The sequence below is a fragment of the Paralichthys olivaceus genome, chromosome 2, assembly GCF_024713975.1.
Source record: "Paralichthys olivaceus isolate ysfri-2021 chromosome 2, ASM2471397v2, whole genome shotgun sequence".
In the NCBI taxonomy this organism is placed as follows: Eukaryota; Metazoa; Chordata; class Actinopteri; order Pleuronectiformes; family Paralichthyidae; genus Paralichthys; species Paralichthys olivaceus.
Window position 1 is genome coordinate 28,825,001 of NC_091094.1, and position 15,954 is coordinate 28,840,954.

The following is a 15,954-nucleotide window of genomic DNA, read 5'->3' on the forward strand; positions in this document are numbered from 1 at the left end:
AACCCTGAATTGCCTCTCATAGAGAAAGTGTTGCCCATAGATGCACGGTTTGAATGTGTAAAAGGGTAAATGGCAATACACTGTACTGTAAAGCACTTTGAGTGGTCATCAAGACTAAAAAAGCTCTGTATAAATACACACCATTTAGCATTTAACTCTCACTGCTCTGTTACACTATGAGCAGTTTCCTGCAGTAGCTAATACTATCTGGAAGCCTCAGTGCAAGAGTAATACACTCAACAACACAGTATATGGTTACTGTAAAAAACAAGCCTCAATAAAAAAATTTGATAGCGCATTTTAGGAATCACTGATAATGTTTTTTTTAAAGATTAGCATTTTTATTATTTTTTTTATATTTACATTTTGGCCAATGTATTTCAGGGTTTTCCTGCATCGATAATTGTGAGGCAGCCTCCTCCGTCAAATAACGTTCCTGACAATTATGCCTTCTGACAAAATTGTAGTTCAGGGGTAACTTATATTGATCATGTTTTTACTGGGCCAAATCACTTAGCGGTCGATAACTATAAAAGAATTGCGTAGTTTCTGTATGATCATCCCAGAACTTGAGAGAAAGGTAACAGCCCACACACGCATACACACACTGACATCGGACATGTGTAAACTTATACTGGAAAACAACAAATTTGTAAACGTAGACAATGTATAGGAGAGCCGGAGGAGATGGTGATGAATGATACAGACACAGAGAGGAGCAGTGAATTACTGACAAAGCCGGTAAAAACTATAAAAAATTACTTTTTTATGATCAAAACATTTATGAAAATACCCTAAAAGATCACTGTAAGCAGACTTAGTAGAGCTGAGCATGGTTCCCTGGTTGTCTGCCCTTGGACTGGTACACCGCCCCCCTGGTCCCTAATTTTTGGCCAGGAAAAAACCTGTATTGGCAGAAATGTTTGACTCCCTAATAGGGATGTCGGAATTAACCAATTTTATGATAACCGTTGTTTCATAACGTCATGGTTTCATAACTGTAAGAATTGTAAAAACTACAATATCTAACTTTGGTGTCCTGCCTCTCACAAGTCACATAATTTGTGTGTGTGCCGTGCAGTGAAATCTCCTCTCGTGAGTCACGTTTTTGAGTGTGTGGTGCGTTGTGAAACGTTGGTTGAGAAGAGAGAACTGAAGTAACAGCCTTATATCCACCAATGCTGGACAGAAACAACATCTGTCAGTGACCCTTCACAACAAATGTTCCATACAGATACACTGTTTATAATAAAGGAAACCCACATTCACTGACCAACCTTCCACAATGAGGCAACTAAATAAAAACGCTTACATCAATTATTTTTAAACAGGCCCAACCCTACTACATAATTTTTATTTCAGCATGTCCTCCAGTCCTTCAGGCAGTCTCTGCGTTAGTGCGAGCTGTCTGGGGATGTGTGAGTGTGTGCTGCATCAGCAACAGCAGTAAGAAGGACAAAAAGAAAGAGCATCCTGTGATCCTAAGGGCAGCGGCTGGTGCAGAGACAAGCTCTTTGATAGCACAAACACACAGTTGGAGAAACAACTAATGCAGACAGTCCTGAGGCATGTGTGCATGTGTGTTTGTGTGTGTATATGTGTGTGTCTGCTCAACTGTATCTTCTGCATCTTCCTGTGCTCAGGCTGACAAAGACTTAGTAGTCAGCACATCAGACTCAAGTCTTCCCTTCAGAGTTCTGAACCTTTTAGCTATAAACATATTCATTATTTACTATAACCTATTGAGTGGTGCATTCTTCATGACCCACAACCTTGTGATACACATAGTGCTTGTTTAGAATACTTTAATATGTGCACTGATCCAAGACCTCTTTTGAAATCGATCAACAGTTATTTTTGATTTGTTGGCTTAAAATAATAAATTCATGAGGTTATAATTTTTTTCCCTCTTTCCCATCAGGTCTGCTAAGTGGTCAAAACAAAGTTGGTGGACGGACAGAATACGCGTCCACACGCGTACGTAAGTCAGTGTATTATACATTTACTGCAAACCTCATGCACCAATTGTTACTGATTCCTCAAGCATATATGTCTATGGTAAAAGAGGGTTAAATATCATTATGAATAGCCTTCTGTAAAAGGTGCTGCGCCACCTTAGTAAAACAGTTTAACTGATAGAAATGTTTCTCAGAAGATTTAGGTAAATCTGATTTAAGGTTGCCTGATAATGGTTGAGAAATTTCAAATCTGCTTGTGAATATCTAAATTCAGACTAATTTAACAACCTGCTTGACCATCAGTGTTACTCGGTTCTTCTGACACACCTCAGGCGAAAGTGACTTACAGAGATGTACTTTTGTTTAATTTCTCTCTGTTGCTGCAGTGTTACTGCTTGACTGATTACAGCACACTGTGATTATTCACTGACAAATTACGGGTGATAGGTGAAGGTTACATCTAGAGGGTTAGGCCGTAAAAGTGGTTGCCGTGAGTGCAGCAGCTGCAGCTGCTGGCAACTTGTACCTGCACTATTTATTTATGTGTGTGTTAGTCATTCCATTTCTGTGGTTGAGCACATGATGATAATTGTGTACGATGGGTGGAGGGCTATTTTGGGTTGTTTGTAGAAGAAAATTGGTGATTCTGGATTGAGGGTATATGTGGAGGTCAGCAGAATGGTTGAGGGGGTACTTCATGTGTTAATGCCTCGGGCATTGCTACTGAGATACAAAACAATACATCCAGAGAAATAATCAGGTTAGGTATTTAGAGCAACCATTTGCAGTTACAGACATTTGATAGTTTACTGATTCTGGTGGCCCTCCGCAAATAGTTAGATTTTTTTTTACAAAAAAAAGGTTGTGTAATGCACAGAGGCAATAAGTGGAAAAAACACCCTAACTGACTTCTTAACTGCTTGCCTTATCATTAAGCTAACTTGGAGCAGTTTCTGTGTATAACATATGCAGTGATTAAACAGAAGAATAATGTGTAAGAAAGGGGATGTAATGTGAGTGTAAATGTAATGTGAGTCATGTGATGCAAATATTAGGATATTTCATATTTTTACCGTTGCAGCTTTTGCCAATGCAAGAAGAACAAGGATGATGCACACAAACACAAATATCATGATCAAAACCTGCTCTGTTTGTAGGCATATCATTGTAATTCAATCTACAATGAATTGAACACTCTGTAATATACTCTACATGTGAAATTATAGATCACCCACAAATGCATATTCAAAATCTACATGAGTGGTGAATATTGTCATTTTACCTCCTCAGCACTGTTCCCTCTCTGTTTGACCCAGAATTGCAACATTAGCACTCCAGCATCCAAAGAGACTCTAATGGAATTTCACAATCTTGGGAACAATGAAATAGTACAGATATTGTGCAAGTGTTAATGTGAACTGTGTTGGGGATGGGCAGATCGGCATAGCTGAATTTGAATGCTCTTTCTACAAAGGCAAAGAGAAAACACACCAAAGACCAATCTTAAATTAATCTACCATTTTAAAAGGTCTGAATTTTCACTCTGTAATATGCAGTTTATTGTCAAGAGTTGACCAAATCTCCATGTTAATTCATTGACTTTGAGTCTCTGAATCCATTCAAATAATAATAAAACTAGCCCAAATCAAACCCTGTATTGTGCCTGCAGCTGTAATCATCAGGCTTCAGTCACACCAATCATGATTGCTTTCAAAGTTCATTTGATGGTGAGAAATGTTTTAAGCTCTTGCATTTTAAGAGGCCTCCCTTAAGAAATACAAAAAATGTGAGGGCTACGATAAGAAAACGAGTCACATGATTAATTGATTTTTTCTAAATTTGGCATGAAAAGTAAAAATGTTATACCCTAACAAACTTGATGCGTAAAAGCTATTCCATATATTAGAACCTGTATAGACCAGGTGTATATTAATGATAGCTCCATGTCTCATCTTGGGCGATGGACAAAAGCAAAAAAAAATAAAAAAACAAAACAGTTTTTCAATTTTTTTCTACTTTAGCAAAGATATGCAAATTCCGAGCAGTTTGTAGAGGTAGATTAGCATTTTGAATGTGTTTGATGATAATGAAACCCTTAGGCTAAACTAAAGTTTGATCAAGTTGTGTGGCCTCAGACAGGTCACCAGTTCCAGAAGTAGTAAACCAACGTATGTAAGCTAGGACAACCAGATGTGAAACAACCTACAGTTGTTGTTAGAGATGCCAGCCAAACCATACCTGCCAGCTCACTTTGTGTTCCCCCATGACTACAATGACACCAAACAGAACAATTGTCATTTTATCATGTGCAGTCTGACATCATAGACTCTTTTTATACAAACAAAAGAACAGGATGCAAGAATCTGCCATTTATCACATCTAAAGGTAGAGTGTGTAGAATTGTGTGATATCTAGTGTTGAAATTGCATTTTGCAGCTGAACACCCCTCACCTCACCCTCTCCTTCCAAACATGAAAAAGAACCCGTGGAAGCCTTCAGTTGAGTAAAAACTTAAAAGATGTTTAGTTTGTCCAGTCTGGACTAATGTAAAAAAACATGGCTGCCTCTGTAGAGAGGATCCACTCCCCATGTAAATATAAAGTTTTTAAATATAAAGGGCCTTTTATATGGTAAAGAAAACTACAATTCATATAATTTAGATGAAATGAACAAGTGAAAACATCACTAGGATTATTCTACATTCAATTTATGCCAACAGATCCCTTTTACCTTAATCTTACACACTGGACCTTTAAGACTTGCTCTGTGATGCTTTTCATTCCATGTTGTTGACGCCCCACATCCTGATGGTGACATGTTGTTGAATGAGGGACTTTGTAAACTTTGTGGAAAAGATAATGTTTCATGAGGAGCAGCCTCAGTCTGTTTGTGGATGTACAGGTGACTCAATGTCGAGGCAGTTCCCATACACACAAGGATGTCTAATACTCAGGTTACTACGAAACAATTCACAGAGCGAGGATGGTATTAGATTTACAATTTCTACTTTAGTGGTAAAAAAATCAAAACTCTAAATAAATAGAATAAATAAACCAACCAATCTATGCATCAACCCACAAAGAGGGCTTATATTTAGGCTATTTGTGTTTTGTATGTTTAACAGGAGCAACCTCCTTGGTGCCATGCAGTGGGCTTGGCAGAAATTATATCTTGAATGGGCCAGTACAACAGTGGGTGGGTAATTTCTGGTCTTTGGTATAACATTTTTGGGTGCTAAAGCAATTTATATCTAAATAACTATGTGTATGTGTTTTGATGAGGATCTGACTCTCGGCCTGTTGCTTGGTAAGCTCATTGTTATAAGACAATCCAAATCCCTCCTCCCAGTATACAAACTGTTCCCCTCTTTAGTACCTCATAGTGAGTATGTTTTTTTTCCTGAATGCCAAAATATTCCTTGAACACAAATGTGTAAGCATTTATACTGGGTTTGAAATTATCATGTGATTAAACATTTTAGGGACACGATTCTGCCAAAATATAACTGTAAAAACTGAGTAGTATACATGTTGCTGCTACACTGCTATTTGAAGTAATGCGTAGTATGTCATATGCAATGCTCACTGACCCTTTTTCTCAGTGGTTGTTTGTCATTTGTACGATAATGCACTGCAGGGTGTAGAGAGAGTTCCACACGTGGAGACAAGCTGTGACCTATTTCAGAGCTTTTGCTGCTATTACTCCTCTCTGTCGATCTCTCTATTCCTATCTTCTTTATCTCTGTTACTTTCTCATCACGTTTCTCTCTTAAGGTTTACAGTGGACTGTGTGGTATGTCCTTTTCCTTATCCCTCTACTGTTCCCTGCTCTGTGTGTGTGTGTGTGTGTGTGTGTGTGTGTGTGTGTGTGTGTGTGTGTGTATGTATACACGCTCAGTAATTAAAAAGAGATAATGTGATACTGGTCAGTTTTCACAACATCTGGACTGCACAGTGAGGTTTTGTTGGTGTGTGTGTGTGTGTGTGTGTGTGTGTGTGTGTGTGTGTGTGTGTGTGTGTGTGTGATTGGCTCCTCATGCCAGCCCATGCTGTGGTCGTACCTCCCGAGGGACATATTAGCTATTTAGTTGAACACTGTGGACTGACATGCCACCAGATGGTTTATGCATAATATCTGTGTGTACATGTGTATGTGCGTGTATGTTGTATGTATGCACATGTGTGCGTGTGTGTGTGTGTGTGAGGGAGGTGTTTGCAGGTTTTGGGGGAAATCTGACAACTGCCCTTGGGCCATAAAGCTGTTGGGTCCCCTCTCTTGAGAAGTCAGTCTGTTACTCCACTGCTCACAGTTGAAAGAGACAAGCATGCCTGCTCTTACAATGTTACATTGTTGACATTATCCCAATTGAATATCATGCTGCCGATATGCCTCATGACACTCACTGTACAGTACAGCTTTATTAATTAAAAATAATCATACTTTTTTATGGGAAAGGGGTATTGTATTAGTCTATTATATTTAAAAGGCAGTATATATAACTCTTTTAATCAGCAGTTTGTTTGGTTTGGATGATTTGTTTGGCTGTCAGAGAAAATAAATCAGATTAGCTCAAATAAAAATGTTTTCATATTTCTGGCCAGATGTTATAAAGATTAAAACTGTTCAAAACACAGAATAACAGTAGCAGCAATAAGCCAAAAATTAATTTGTAAAAGGTCGACTGATCTTTCTGAAGGTCCATATTCTTTGCATAATTAATATTGGATTTATATATAGTGTATCATGTTTTGGGGATCTTACCTTTAAAGACACAACTTTAAAGGGATATTAGTCAATTTTTTTCAACAAAGAATATTGCTTCATTAATTTGGACTGAACAGCTATACAATCCTTCACACTTTATACAGTTGAGGTCCAGCGAAGTCAGAGTCCTCATCAGCACCTCATCAGTGCTTTGTGTTAATTTTACCTTCTCAGTTTCCTGGAGATTTAAAATGGCAACCTTATGGTAAACATCCACCCACACTCCCACATGATTTTATTTTGAATGTATCTTGTTTACTGAGCTTTGAGCTCTGGTATAAATCAAAGCGAGGAGGACTGTGGGGGATGGCAGCATGCAGGGAACAGGGATTAACAGTGGGCAGGTGGTCCTTGCGTGGCTGTAATGTGGACATGGTGGGATGTTAATTAGAAAGCTCTGCATGGTGGACTGGCTGCAGAATTTTTACAAAGGCTAAAGACATCACTGAATGAATGAATATAGCCATTACATCACCTGTAGGTTGTATTAAACTTTACCAATCACAATAACCCAATTGCTCAGGCCAGAACATTCTATTTTGGACAAAGGACATTGATACCTGGCATGGAATACAAGTGGGACAAACAAGTACCCCCAATAAACAATATGTTTGAACACACAGGTCAGGAGTTGAACAACCTTTAGTGAGGGAAGGCCACATAGGAGTTGTGTGTTATGTTTATTTTCTGATTGTTTTGCGTGAGTAGCTTAATGGCATTAGTTGGAAGGTGCTGGAACACCATTCGGAAGGGGTCTGGTCCCTTTAACCCCTTACTCAGGTGATAACCACATCTCTTGTATGAACTGTAGTGTTCCCATCACATTGAATGTAAAAATAAAATCCCAAAATGCATATGTTGACAGGCTATTGCCCCCCCCCCGCCACTTAAAAATGTGTTTGCTAATACTGTGTAATGTTTGAGCTTCACCTCACTGTTATCCAACCACCAGTTTAACCTCTGAAATGAAATATTTAAATATACTTATGGATTTTGAACATTTCAGTAAGGGAGAAGTAGTCAAGTCATTCTAATGACTGTACAGCATCTGAACTTTTTTGAGAAAAAATAACACATTAGTTCATATTTTTCATGTCATTTGTGATTTTTTCTGATCGGTGAGTTCATTTGTTTATTAGCTCATCGCTTTTACTTCACTTAATGACCCTTATGCCCTCAAGAGTTTTGTTACACCAAAGGCAAAATGGCCTTTCACCTAAAATGATGAAACTGTGATCGTGAACATTAACCAGTACAGACAGTACTGTGATAAGATATAAGAGTATCATCTTGATATCAGTACATGACTATGTTTTATCAAGTATTGACCGTACTCTATTCAGGAAATTCATTAAAAGTATTCCACATTTTGCTGTTAAAAGAGTGTGAAAAGCCTAATCCCACTTATAGAATCAGGGGCACAGGGCTTCTCTTCTATTTTGTTTCCAGGCTGCTCTCTAAGGAGCAACAAAGAGACTCAGCTGTGAATGTAGGCCAGAGTCGACACACTCTCTTGTGTCAGAATACATATACACAACGACGCACTCACCCCCACATACACACTTTATACTGCACATATACTCCACTGTCTACTATGCTGTCTTCATCCTAACCATCTGTCTCTGTGTCTGTATTCACAGGTCCTCGGCGCGGCTCTCAGGATAATTATCTGGCCAATAAGGAGTGGTGAGGCGCAAGGCAAGCCAGTCAGGGAGAGATGTTGGGGCAGGGCAGGCATACGGCCCTGGCTCTCATGTCTTTACTGCTTCTATTGTGGCATGAGGCAACACCCATTGAAGTCCCACAAGACCGTAAGTCACCCAGCAATCATCAGATCCATCTTATCTCAATATGTTACAGCAAATGGTGATACAAATGCCATACCGTTAGATCCAACCGTTTATTTGGTTGAAATGGATGGCTCTGACGTGGATAAGAATTTGGCTTGCCCAAGAGTGGTCAGTGCTGCCTGAATTGCTGTTGCCCCATTGACATGCTCTATGTAAAACAGTATGTTGGAAAACTACAGTATTTCAGATGCTAGTGCTACTCAAGTTATTAGATGTATCTGATTAGCTCACATTTTGGCGGGGGTGGGGATATGAATAAAACAATCTGCATTTCAAGATTCAATATTTTAGGTGTTTATTTTAACACCATTTATACATAAACAAGGAAGCACCATTGGCAAAAACAAAAAGGCATTTTAGTTCGTAATAAAGATGAAGCAATAAAGACTGACAGTACTAAATTAATATCAGTACAGACATAATAGAAGTTGATTTTATTTCAATGTGTTTAGATGTCCTTCAGAAGATATTTTTGAGCTTTTGAGTACCCAAAATAATCTCTTCTCTAATGCTTCTCCCTGGAGCACTAGCATGAACATTGCATTTTCCCTGTCTCTGTCTCTGAACCTCACTTATGATTGGCTGCCTGGTTGTTCCTCACAGGTCAACGACAGGTAACAGATTGTAATCTCGGCCTATTACTGTAAATGACAAAAGAAAATATCAACTTTAGCCACTCTGCTCAGTAAAGGAATCGCTAGTGGGCCCAGGTGGACCACGTTCTCAGCATGACTGTATAGTTGTGACATCAAAACCCTCAAAGCAATTTATGCTCTAATTTTTTAAAGTGTGTTGTTGGAGCTAGAGTGGTGATCACATCTGTCACATATGCCTTATATCTCTGGGTAATACTGTGTCACTTCAGGTGGCTGCCATACAGTAAATTCAAAAATAAACAAGTCGTCATTAAATCAATGCAAATATTAATATATTCAATTCAAATTCAAAAGACTTTATAGACTTCCATTGCACGGTCGTACTCCGTACACTAGCACAACGAAATTGCGGCACAGTCCTCCTCCTTGATGGCAAACATACAATTAACAAGACACAAACCACTACACAAATTGAGATATAAATAAGGGGATTCCAGGACTAAAGGCATTTAACAAAGTGGATGTACTATACAAAAAATAATTATTGTACTGATAATGTACCGGTACATGCAGATATAATGTACAGAAACTGTACAGAATAAATGATAGCAAATCACAGCAATTCTGATACAACAGGAGAGTTTTCAGGAAGACACACTGCCTGAATGGATTCTGTTGTTTACTTGAGGGATCTGTAGACAAAACCACAGAGAAGAAAGGCTCAAGTTTCACATTCCCTTTTCTTTTTACTCTCCCTCAATGTGGACACTCTTTTTTCTCTCTCTCACACACACACACACGCAACCAAATGAGCAGAAAGGACATCTGGTTTAAATAAACAGGCTACATCTGGACAGAACATTTTAACTAAAAGTTGTGAAACCATGGAACACTACAGTGAGTGAAATCTAAAAATGAGTAACTATTTATGTCACCTCTTAAACAATTCAGTGTGTTTAAAATCTCAAGTGCCTGTCTTTAAGTAAGAAATGGATTAAAATGTGCAAAAATAAAAAATATGCACTGAATGTATTATTAACAATAGTTGGAGACTGAGGCCCATTGTTAATTAATGTTTTTTGAAGACACCATTTGTTATAAAGTGGTTTTTGATCCGTCCGTCAGCTTTTCAATGCAAATTATTCACAAAATCATGCTTTATATGTTCAAGCCTCCCCCCCCAGCCTTGTGTCAGAATCACTAACAAAGGCGCCACATGCTCCACTGCTGATGCTTTAATTCAGTAGGGAAAAATCCCATCCCCCTCTTTTCCTTCTGTCTACTTATCTATTTCACAGCACACTGCGCTATTGACCTTTATCAATTGGTGCTTTCCACACATCCTACACACATGCATCTCATCATCTGAACATTGAACCTGCATACATGTGTGTGCAAAGCACATACCTAATATCAAGGCTTATCTGCTGTAAAAAAAGACACAAAATCAAACTCCTGATAGAGGGTCGGTCTATAACCAGAGTCAGAGAAAGCTATAATCACCCTGAATAAAAGCACAAAAAAACCAACTAATAATAATATAATGATATATACTATACTATACTTACTAATGTAAAAAACATGGCGGCCTCTGTAAAGAGGGTCCCCTCGATGTAAATATAAAGTATTTAAATATAAAGGGCCTTTTCTGGGGGTAAAGAAAACTACAATTCATACAATTTAGATGAAATTAAGTAGTGAAAACATCATGAAGATTATTCTCCATTAAATATCTGCCAATAGATCCCTTTCACCTAAATCTTACACACTGGAACTTTAAATAAATATATATATATATATATAAGGATCTTCTCTCCTCATGCAGTTAACCCATTTAGTGAAAGTTTAGGCTTTTGTTCTTTAATGTGATTGAAATCCTATGTTGCAAGACATCTGTTACCTACAGTTTGACAGCTGAATAATGTGACCCAATACATTCTTTAATATCAGATAACTGTATTTTATATAATCAATGGTTATTCAGTAATCATGTGTGTAACAATTGTGACAAAATAACATGATTAAAAGTCTTCTCTGACATATATTGAGGGAACTCAGTAAACCACAGCACACTACATTTACAATCATCCTATCATTGGTGCTGCAGAAAGACAAAAATGCATCTGAATCATGTGCAGAATCTGGCTGCCAAAGCAAAGTTTGATACCACCAAACATAAACTCTGATAAAATTAAAGAAAGTCTGGTGAGCAGTGAGCTCCACTGTCCCCTGACAGTCTGAACTCATTAACCCTGGACCTTAGTCTTGTATCTTTCTCTGTGTGGGATTTTTGGCTTGTCCAGAATAGTAAACAGTACACACAGTACACAGCTCTTCTCAAAGTTCATGTGGTGGCCTCCCTATACATCCATGCATGTTAAGTTGTAAACACAATTTTGGTTCTATTTCCCTTCTGTTTCTAGATGATGAATTGTCAGAGAATTAACCTGTGTGAGATTGCATTATTGTGTTGGATATACAATCTTAAGCATAACTTGTGTGTTGTCTTTGTCTTCCTCATTGCTCATACTTTGCTGATATGGGAACTCATTACAGGTGAGTCCTTGTCACTGTTTCTCTGTTTCATTGTGTCGATCACACTAATATAGATACTTATTCACATAAGCTCTTTAACATAGTGTATCGATTTAACCTGTAACAACGGTCCCCAACTGGTCCAGATTTCCCTACAAGTTGAGGTCGACCAACACAGTTCCTCCTGGAACTGTGAAAATGGACCCCACCAGATTAGGAACCACTAAGCTATAACATATACACGATGAATCAAAACATTTCTAACATAGTATTATCAATGTTTTATGTCTTTGATATAATTAACAATCACATTACACTTTGTCCACCTGTGTCTTCGTCTCTCCTTGGCTTTACTTTGGACTAACAGCAAAGATCCAGCAAGACCGTAAGTGTTTCTTTTTAACAGGCCACTCTTAATGCCTCTTTCCCACCAGCTCATTTTATAGCTCATAGCTTATAATGTTGCATGTAAAAAAGACAGAACAAGTGTGCCTATGTTGAGATCACATATGCTTGGATAATCCATGAATAGTTTAATTTATGGGAATCTTTGAGGATGTGGTATAAAATGGTATAATAAAGAATGTTGTGTGCGATAGCTCTCATAGCCTAGTATGCATGCTACTGGTACACTTATACTCTTATGGTTACCATAGCAACACGAGTGCTATATAGGCCATAATACGGTGCCGTTTCAGTTCTGGATAAGATTAGCTTGAAGAGCTTTAATTACAGAGGGAAAATGTTCTTTCATCTCTGTCCTCTCTCTGCCTCTGTCAGGCAGCTGGCTCTCTGAAGTGCTTCTTATCTTTGAAACAAACAAAAAAGGAAGAAATCTGTGCAAATGAAAGAAATGTGATATTCTATATTTTCTTTCTGTCAACAAATCCCTGAACAGACTAATCCAACAATGAGTGTAATCAGCTAACACGTTTTATGTGTGTAACATATTGCTCTGAGCTACAGAACTTCAGTGTTGTTCATAACCTATTAAAAACACATTTGTGTTCATTAAGCACTGTAGTTAATTTAGACTCCACAGACACTGTCCCGCTGCCCTAAATACACAATAGAGCTCCAAATGTGGATTCTTCTATTGCAGAAAGTAGTCTAACAAACTGATTAATGAATGGTCTTTGTGTGTATATATAACTCTCTTATTTTGAAAAAAAAGGCTATGGCCTGCCCCTCTGGCAGCGCCACTGCATTACACAACAATCTGCAAAAACACTGTGTTTTGTAATAATCCGTGGCAAGAACTTCAAAGGTCAACGGCCATGGTGACTTCATATGAGTCTGGGAAAAGAAAGTTATGTAGACTGAAACTGCACTGGCTGGTGGAGACATACAAGCACAGCGTTGTAATTCTAGTTTCATTAGAATCATACTTATTGTCTTGTAGGTTTTTAACATTTAAGGAATTTACTTGGGTGTTTGGTGCATAACAAAAGTAGAAATATTTGGGGAAAGTTCACCGAAAAATGAAGTTCCCTCCATCCACTATGCCAAAGGCATAATAAAAATCAACCTTAAGTTAAACACTAGATATAGTAAGACTCAATATAGGGATCATTTTAAGTATTGATGTCTTTGAGTCCACAAACACTTCTGGAGTCTCAGTGGTAAACTTTGTTGCAGCAGTATCCAATGCACTTGAAGTCAATGGTGAGTCCTTCTTCAGATGTAATAAAACAACAGAAAAACACAACATGCCTCCAGACTGCTTCTGTGGTGGCATCAGAGTGTTGCAAGCCCCGACATTCCAATTCGACTCGAAACAAGGTCATTTGCACTGGGTTTTAAGCCTAAAAGTCCACCAGAAGTGGTGATGCTAGTGGACCTAGACACAAGATGGTGTGTCCGAGGGTCCGTGAGTGCACCAGTTTGGGAAACATCTTTGGACATTTACGCTAAAAACTTAAATTACATCGTTTTGAGTCCAATATGAATGTCGGGGCTTGCTGACACTTGGATGAGGCCGCACGAGCAGTATGGAGGCATGTTTTGATTTTTTCTGTTGTTTAATTGCGTCTGAAGTCTTGGTCACCAGTGACTACAATTGTATTGGATTCTGCTGCAGCAATGTTTACCCCTGAACCTCCAGAAGTGTTTTGTGGACTCAAACACTTCACCCACCCCTCCATCTGCATAGTGTTGAGTAGATAATGAGTAAATTTACTGTAATGAAAGAAATCAATTTATTGATCTTTAGGAAAGCTGTACATAAATCTCTAGCTCCTGAAAATTAGTAGCAAGTGATTACTGAATTAACATGCAAAACAAAACTATGTGTGTGTGCATGGGCTTGAATGTTTGTGTTCATTATGTGTACATAGCCTAATTTCTGTAACCCTTTCTTTGTCTCCTTCCTCCTTCCACAGTGAAGCAACCCCCCACTATAGTCAAACAGTCAGTGAAGGACTACATTGTCGACCCAAGAGATAACATCATAATCGAGTGTGAGGCCAAGGGCAACCCAGTACCATCGTAAGCACACACACACACACACACACACACACACACACACACACACACACACACACACACACACACACACACACACACACACACACACACACACACACACTAAGAGTTGTGTTTCCAGGGGGTCAGAAGACATTATATTCACTTACATTCATTTACAAGTGACTTACTCTAGCTACTACTTGCCTACTATTAACCTAGCCTAAACAATAATGGACATTAAAGTCCAATAGCTGAGTGGCTAAAAGTTAGCAACATTAAATAGTGTGACAATTAATTATTTGGGAAATCTGACAGTAATTCAGAAAACATGCTGAATAGGTCACAGTATGACTGATGTGACAAAATGACAAACAAATAAGCAAGATTCTAATCAGGGAAACGACTCATAAAGGACTTAATCTTAAAGTGATGCATTCCTGTCATATGACTTTTAATGTCTATCATTCAATCCATTCACTGAAGTACATTTTATTTTCTCTTGTCTTGTCTTTATTTCTCTCCTCTGCTGTCTTTTGTCACCTTGCTCTGTCTGTTCTTGGTGTCTCTTTGCCCTCCCCACCCTTTTATCTCCATTGATTTTGGTCTGTTAGTACCAGTAAGAATTATGAGGGGTGACAGTGCCACTCCGATGTGCTCTCCTGTCAGTCTGTCCTCCACTGTCTGTCTCTCTCTGACACACAATAGCACATTTTCATCTTAACCACCCTTCCTTTTTCAGTGACAACCTTACCCTTAACATGAATGGTTGCTTGCCCTAAAGCTCCTTTGCTGCCCTCTAACAAACCTTTAAACTCAGTGTGACACCTGTTTGCATGCCGTGTACAGCCTCTGCTTGACAAGTAGTCTGCTGTGCTTTTCACTGCCCCACCCAGCTACTTGTCCTGCAGAAAAGGCAAGGCATGGTAGCTTTATTCATATAGTATGTTTCAAACACTGAGGCGATTCAAAGTCTTTTACATGGCCACGCGACTCCTGCACAAATTCTCTGTTTGAAGATGTGCCATTGTCTATGTCAGAACAGCCCTCTTGTGAAAACTGCTTGATGCACACCAAACTCCATTTGTGAAAAAGCAAAGAATAACAGATGCTTAATGAGTTGCAGTATAAGAATCAGTTTTGGTTAGCTCTCTGTTTAAGAGAAACAAAGTATCAGTCTCAGTGCTGTGATGTTTTATGCCAATATGAGCAAAATATAATTTTTATTTAATTACATTTAATCAGAAAAGCTTTCTAGATATTTTCAGGTTAAGGAAAATTAGAGTTTGACCTGTAACTGTTATCTCCATCCGTCTGCCTGTCTGTTCTAGCTGCTGCAAACTTCAAATATAGCTTACTTGTCTTCTTATACAATATTTTCCTCCAATCCTGTTTGTGTGTATTTGTGTATGTATGTCCACACAAAAGCCGCTTTAAAACTTGCTGTGATATACACTCATTCATCAGTATTCTTCTTCTTTGGAAATAATGACATAATTCACACTCTTACATGAGTGTAGCACACACATACACACATTGGGCCTCCAGTGATTACATCAGTGGGGGTATGACCAGTTCAGGACAGTGGTACATTGTTTATTTGGAGACAGACTGGCTTTACGTAAGACACACACACACACACACACACACACACACACGGACATCAATCCAGATACTTACAAACACACACACACACACACATCACAATACAGCACTCACAGCCACTCTCCCATGCACACATACTGGCTCTCCCATTCCCAGGACAAGCATTGTTCTGCAGTAATGCAC

General features: G+C 38.5%; 1 protein-coding gene across 35 annotated transcripts in view; it reads left to right on the forward strand.

Moving 5' to 3' along the window:
* nfasca (neurofascin homolog (chicken) a) overlaps window positions 1–15,954 on the forward strand; it is a 105,698-nt gene that overhangs the window by 47,921 nt on the left and 41,823 nt on the right. For 29 of the 35 annotated variants that reach the window (XR_011239197.1, XR_002203493.2, XR_011239198.1 and 26 more), the window contains 4 exons: window positions 1,922–1,981; window positions 8,363–8,533; window positions 12,071–12,088; window positions 14,085–14,190. Coding sequence is in view for 29 of the 35 variants with exons in the window: in XM_069514068.1 (XP_069370169.1) it covers window positions 8,440–8,533; window positions 12,071–12,088; window positions 14,085–14,190 (218 nt within the window). In the remaining 6 variants the exon portion in view is untranslated. Of the gene's footprint in view, window positions 1–1,921; window positions 1,982–8,362; window positions 8,534–12,070; window positions 12,089–14,084; window positions 14,191–14,811; window positions 14,831–15,954 lie in introns of those variants that run through there. The other 6 variants (XM_069514071.1, XM_069514085.1, XM_069514088.1 and 3 more) reach the window with 4 other exon arrangements.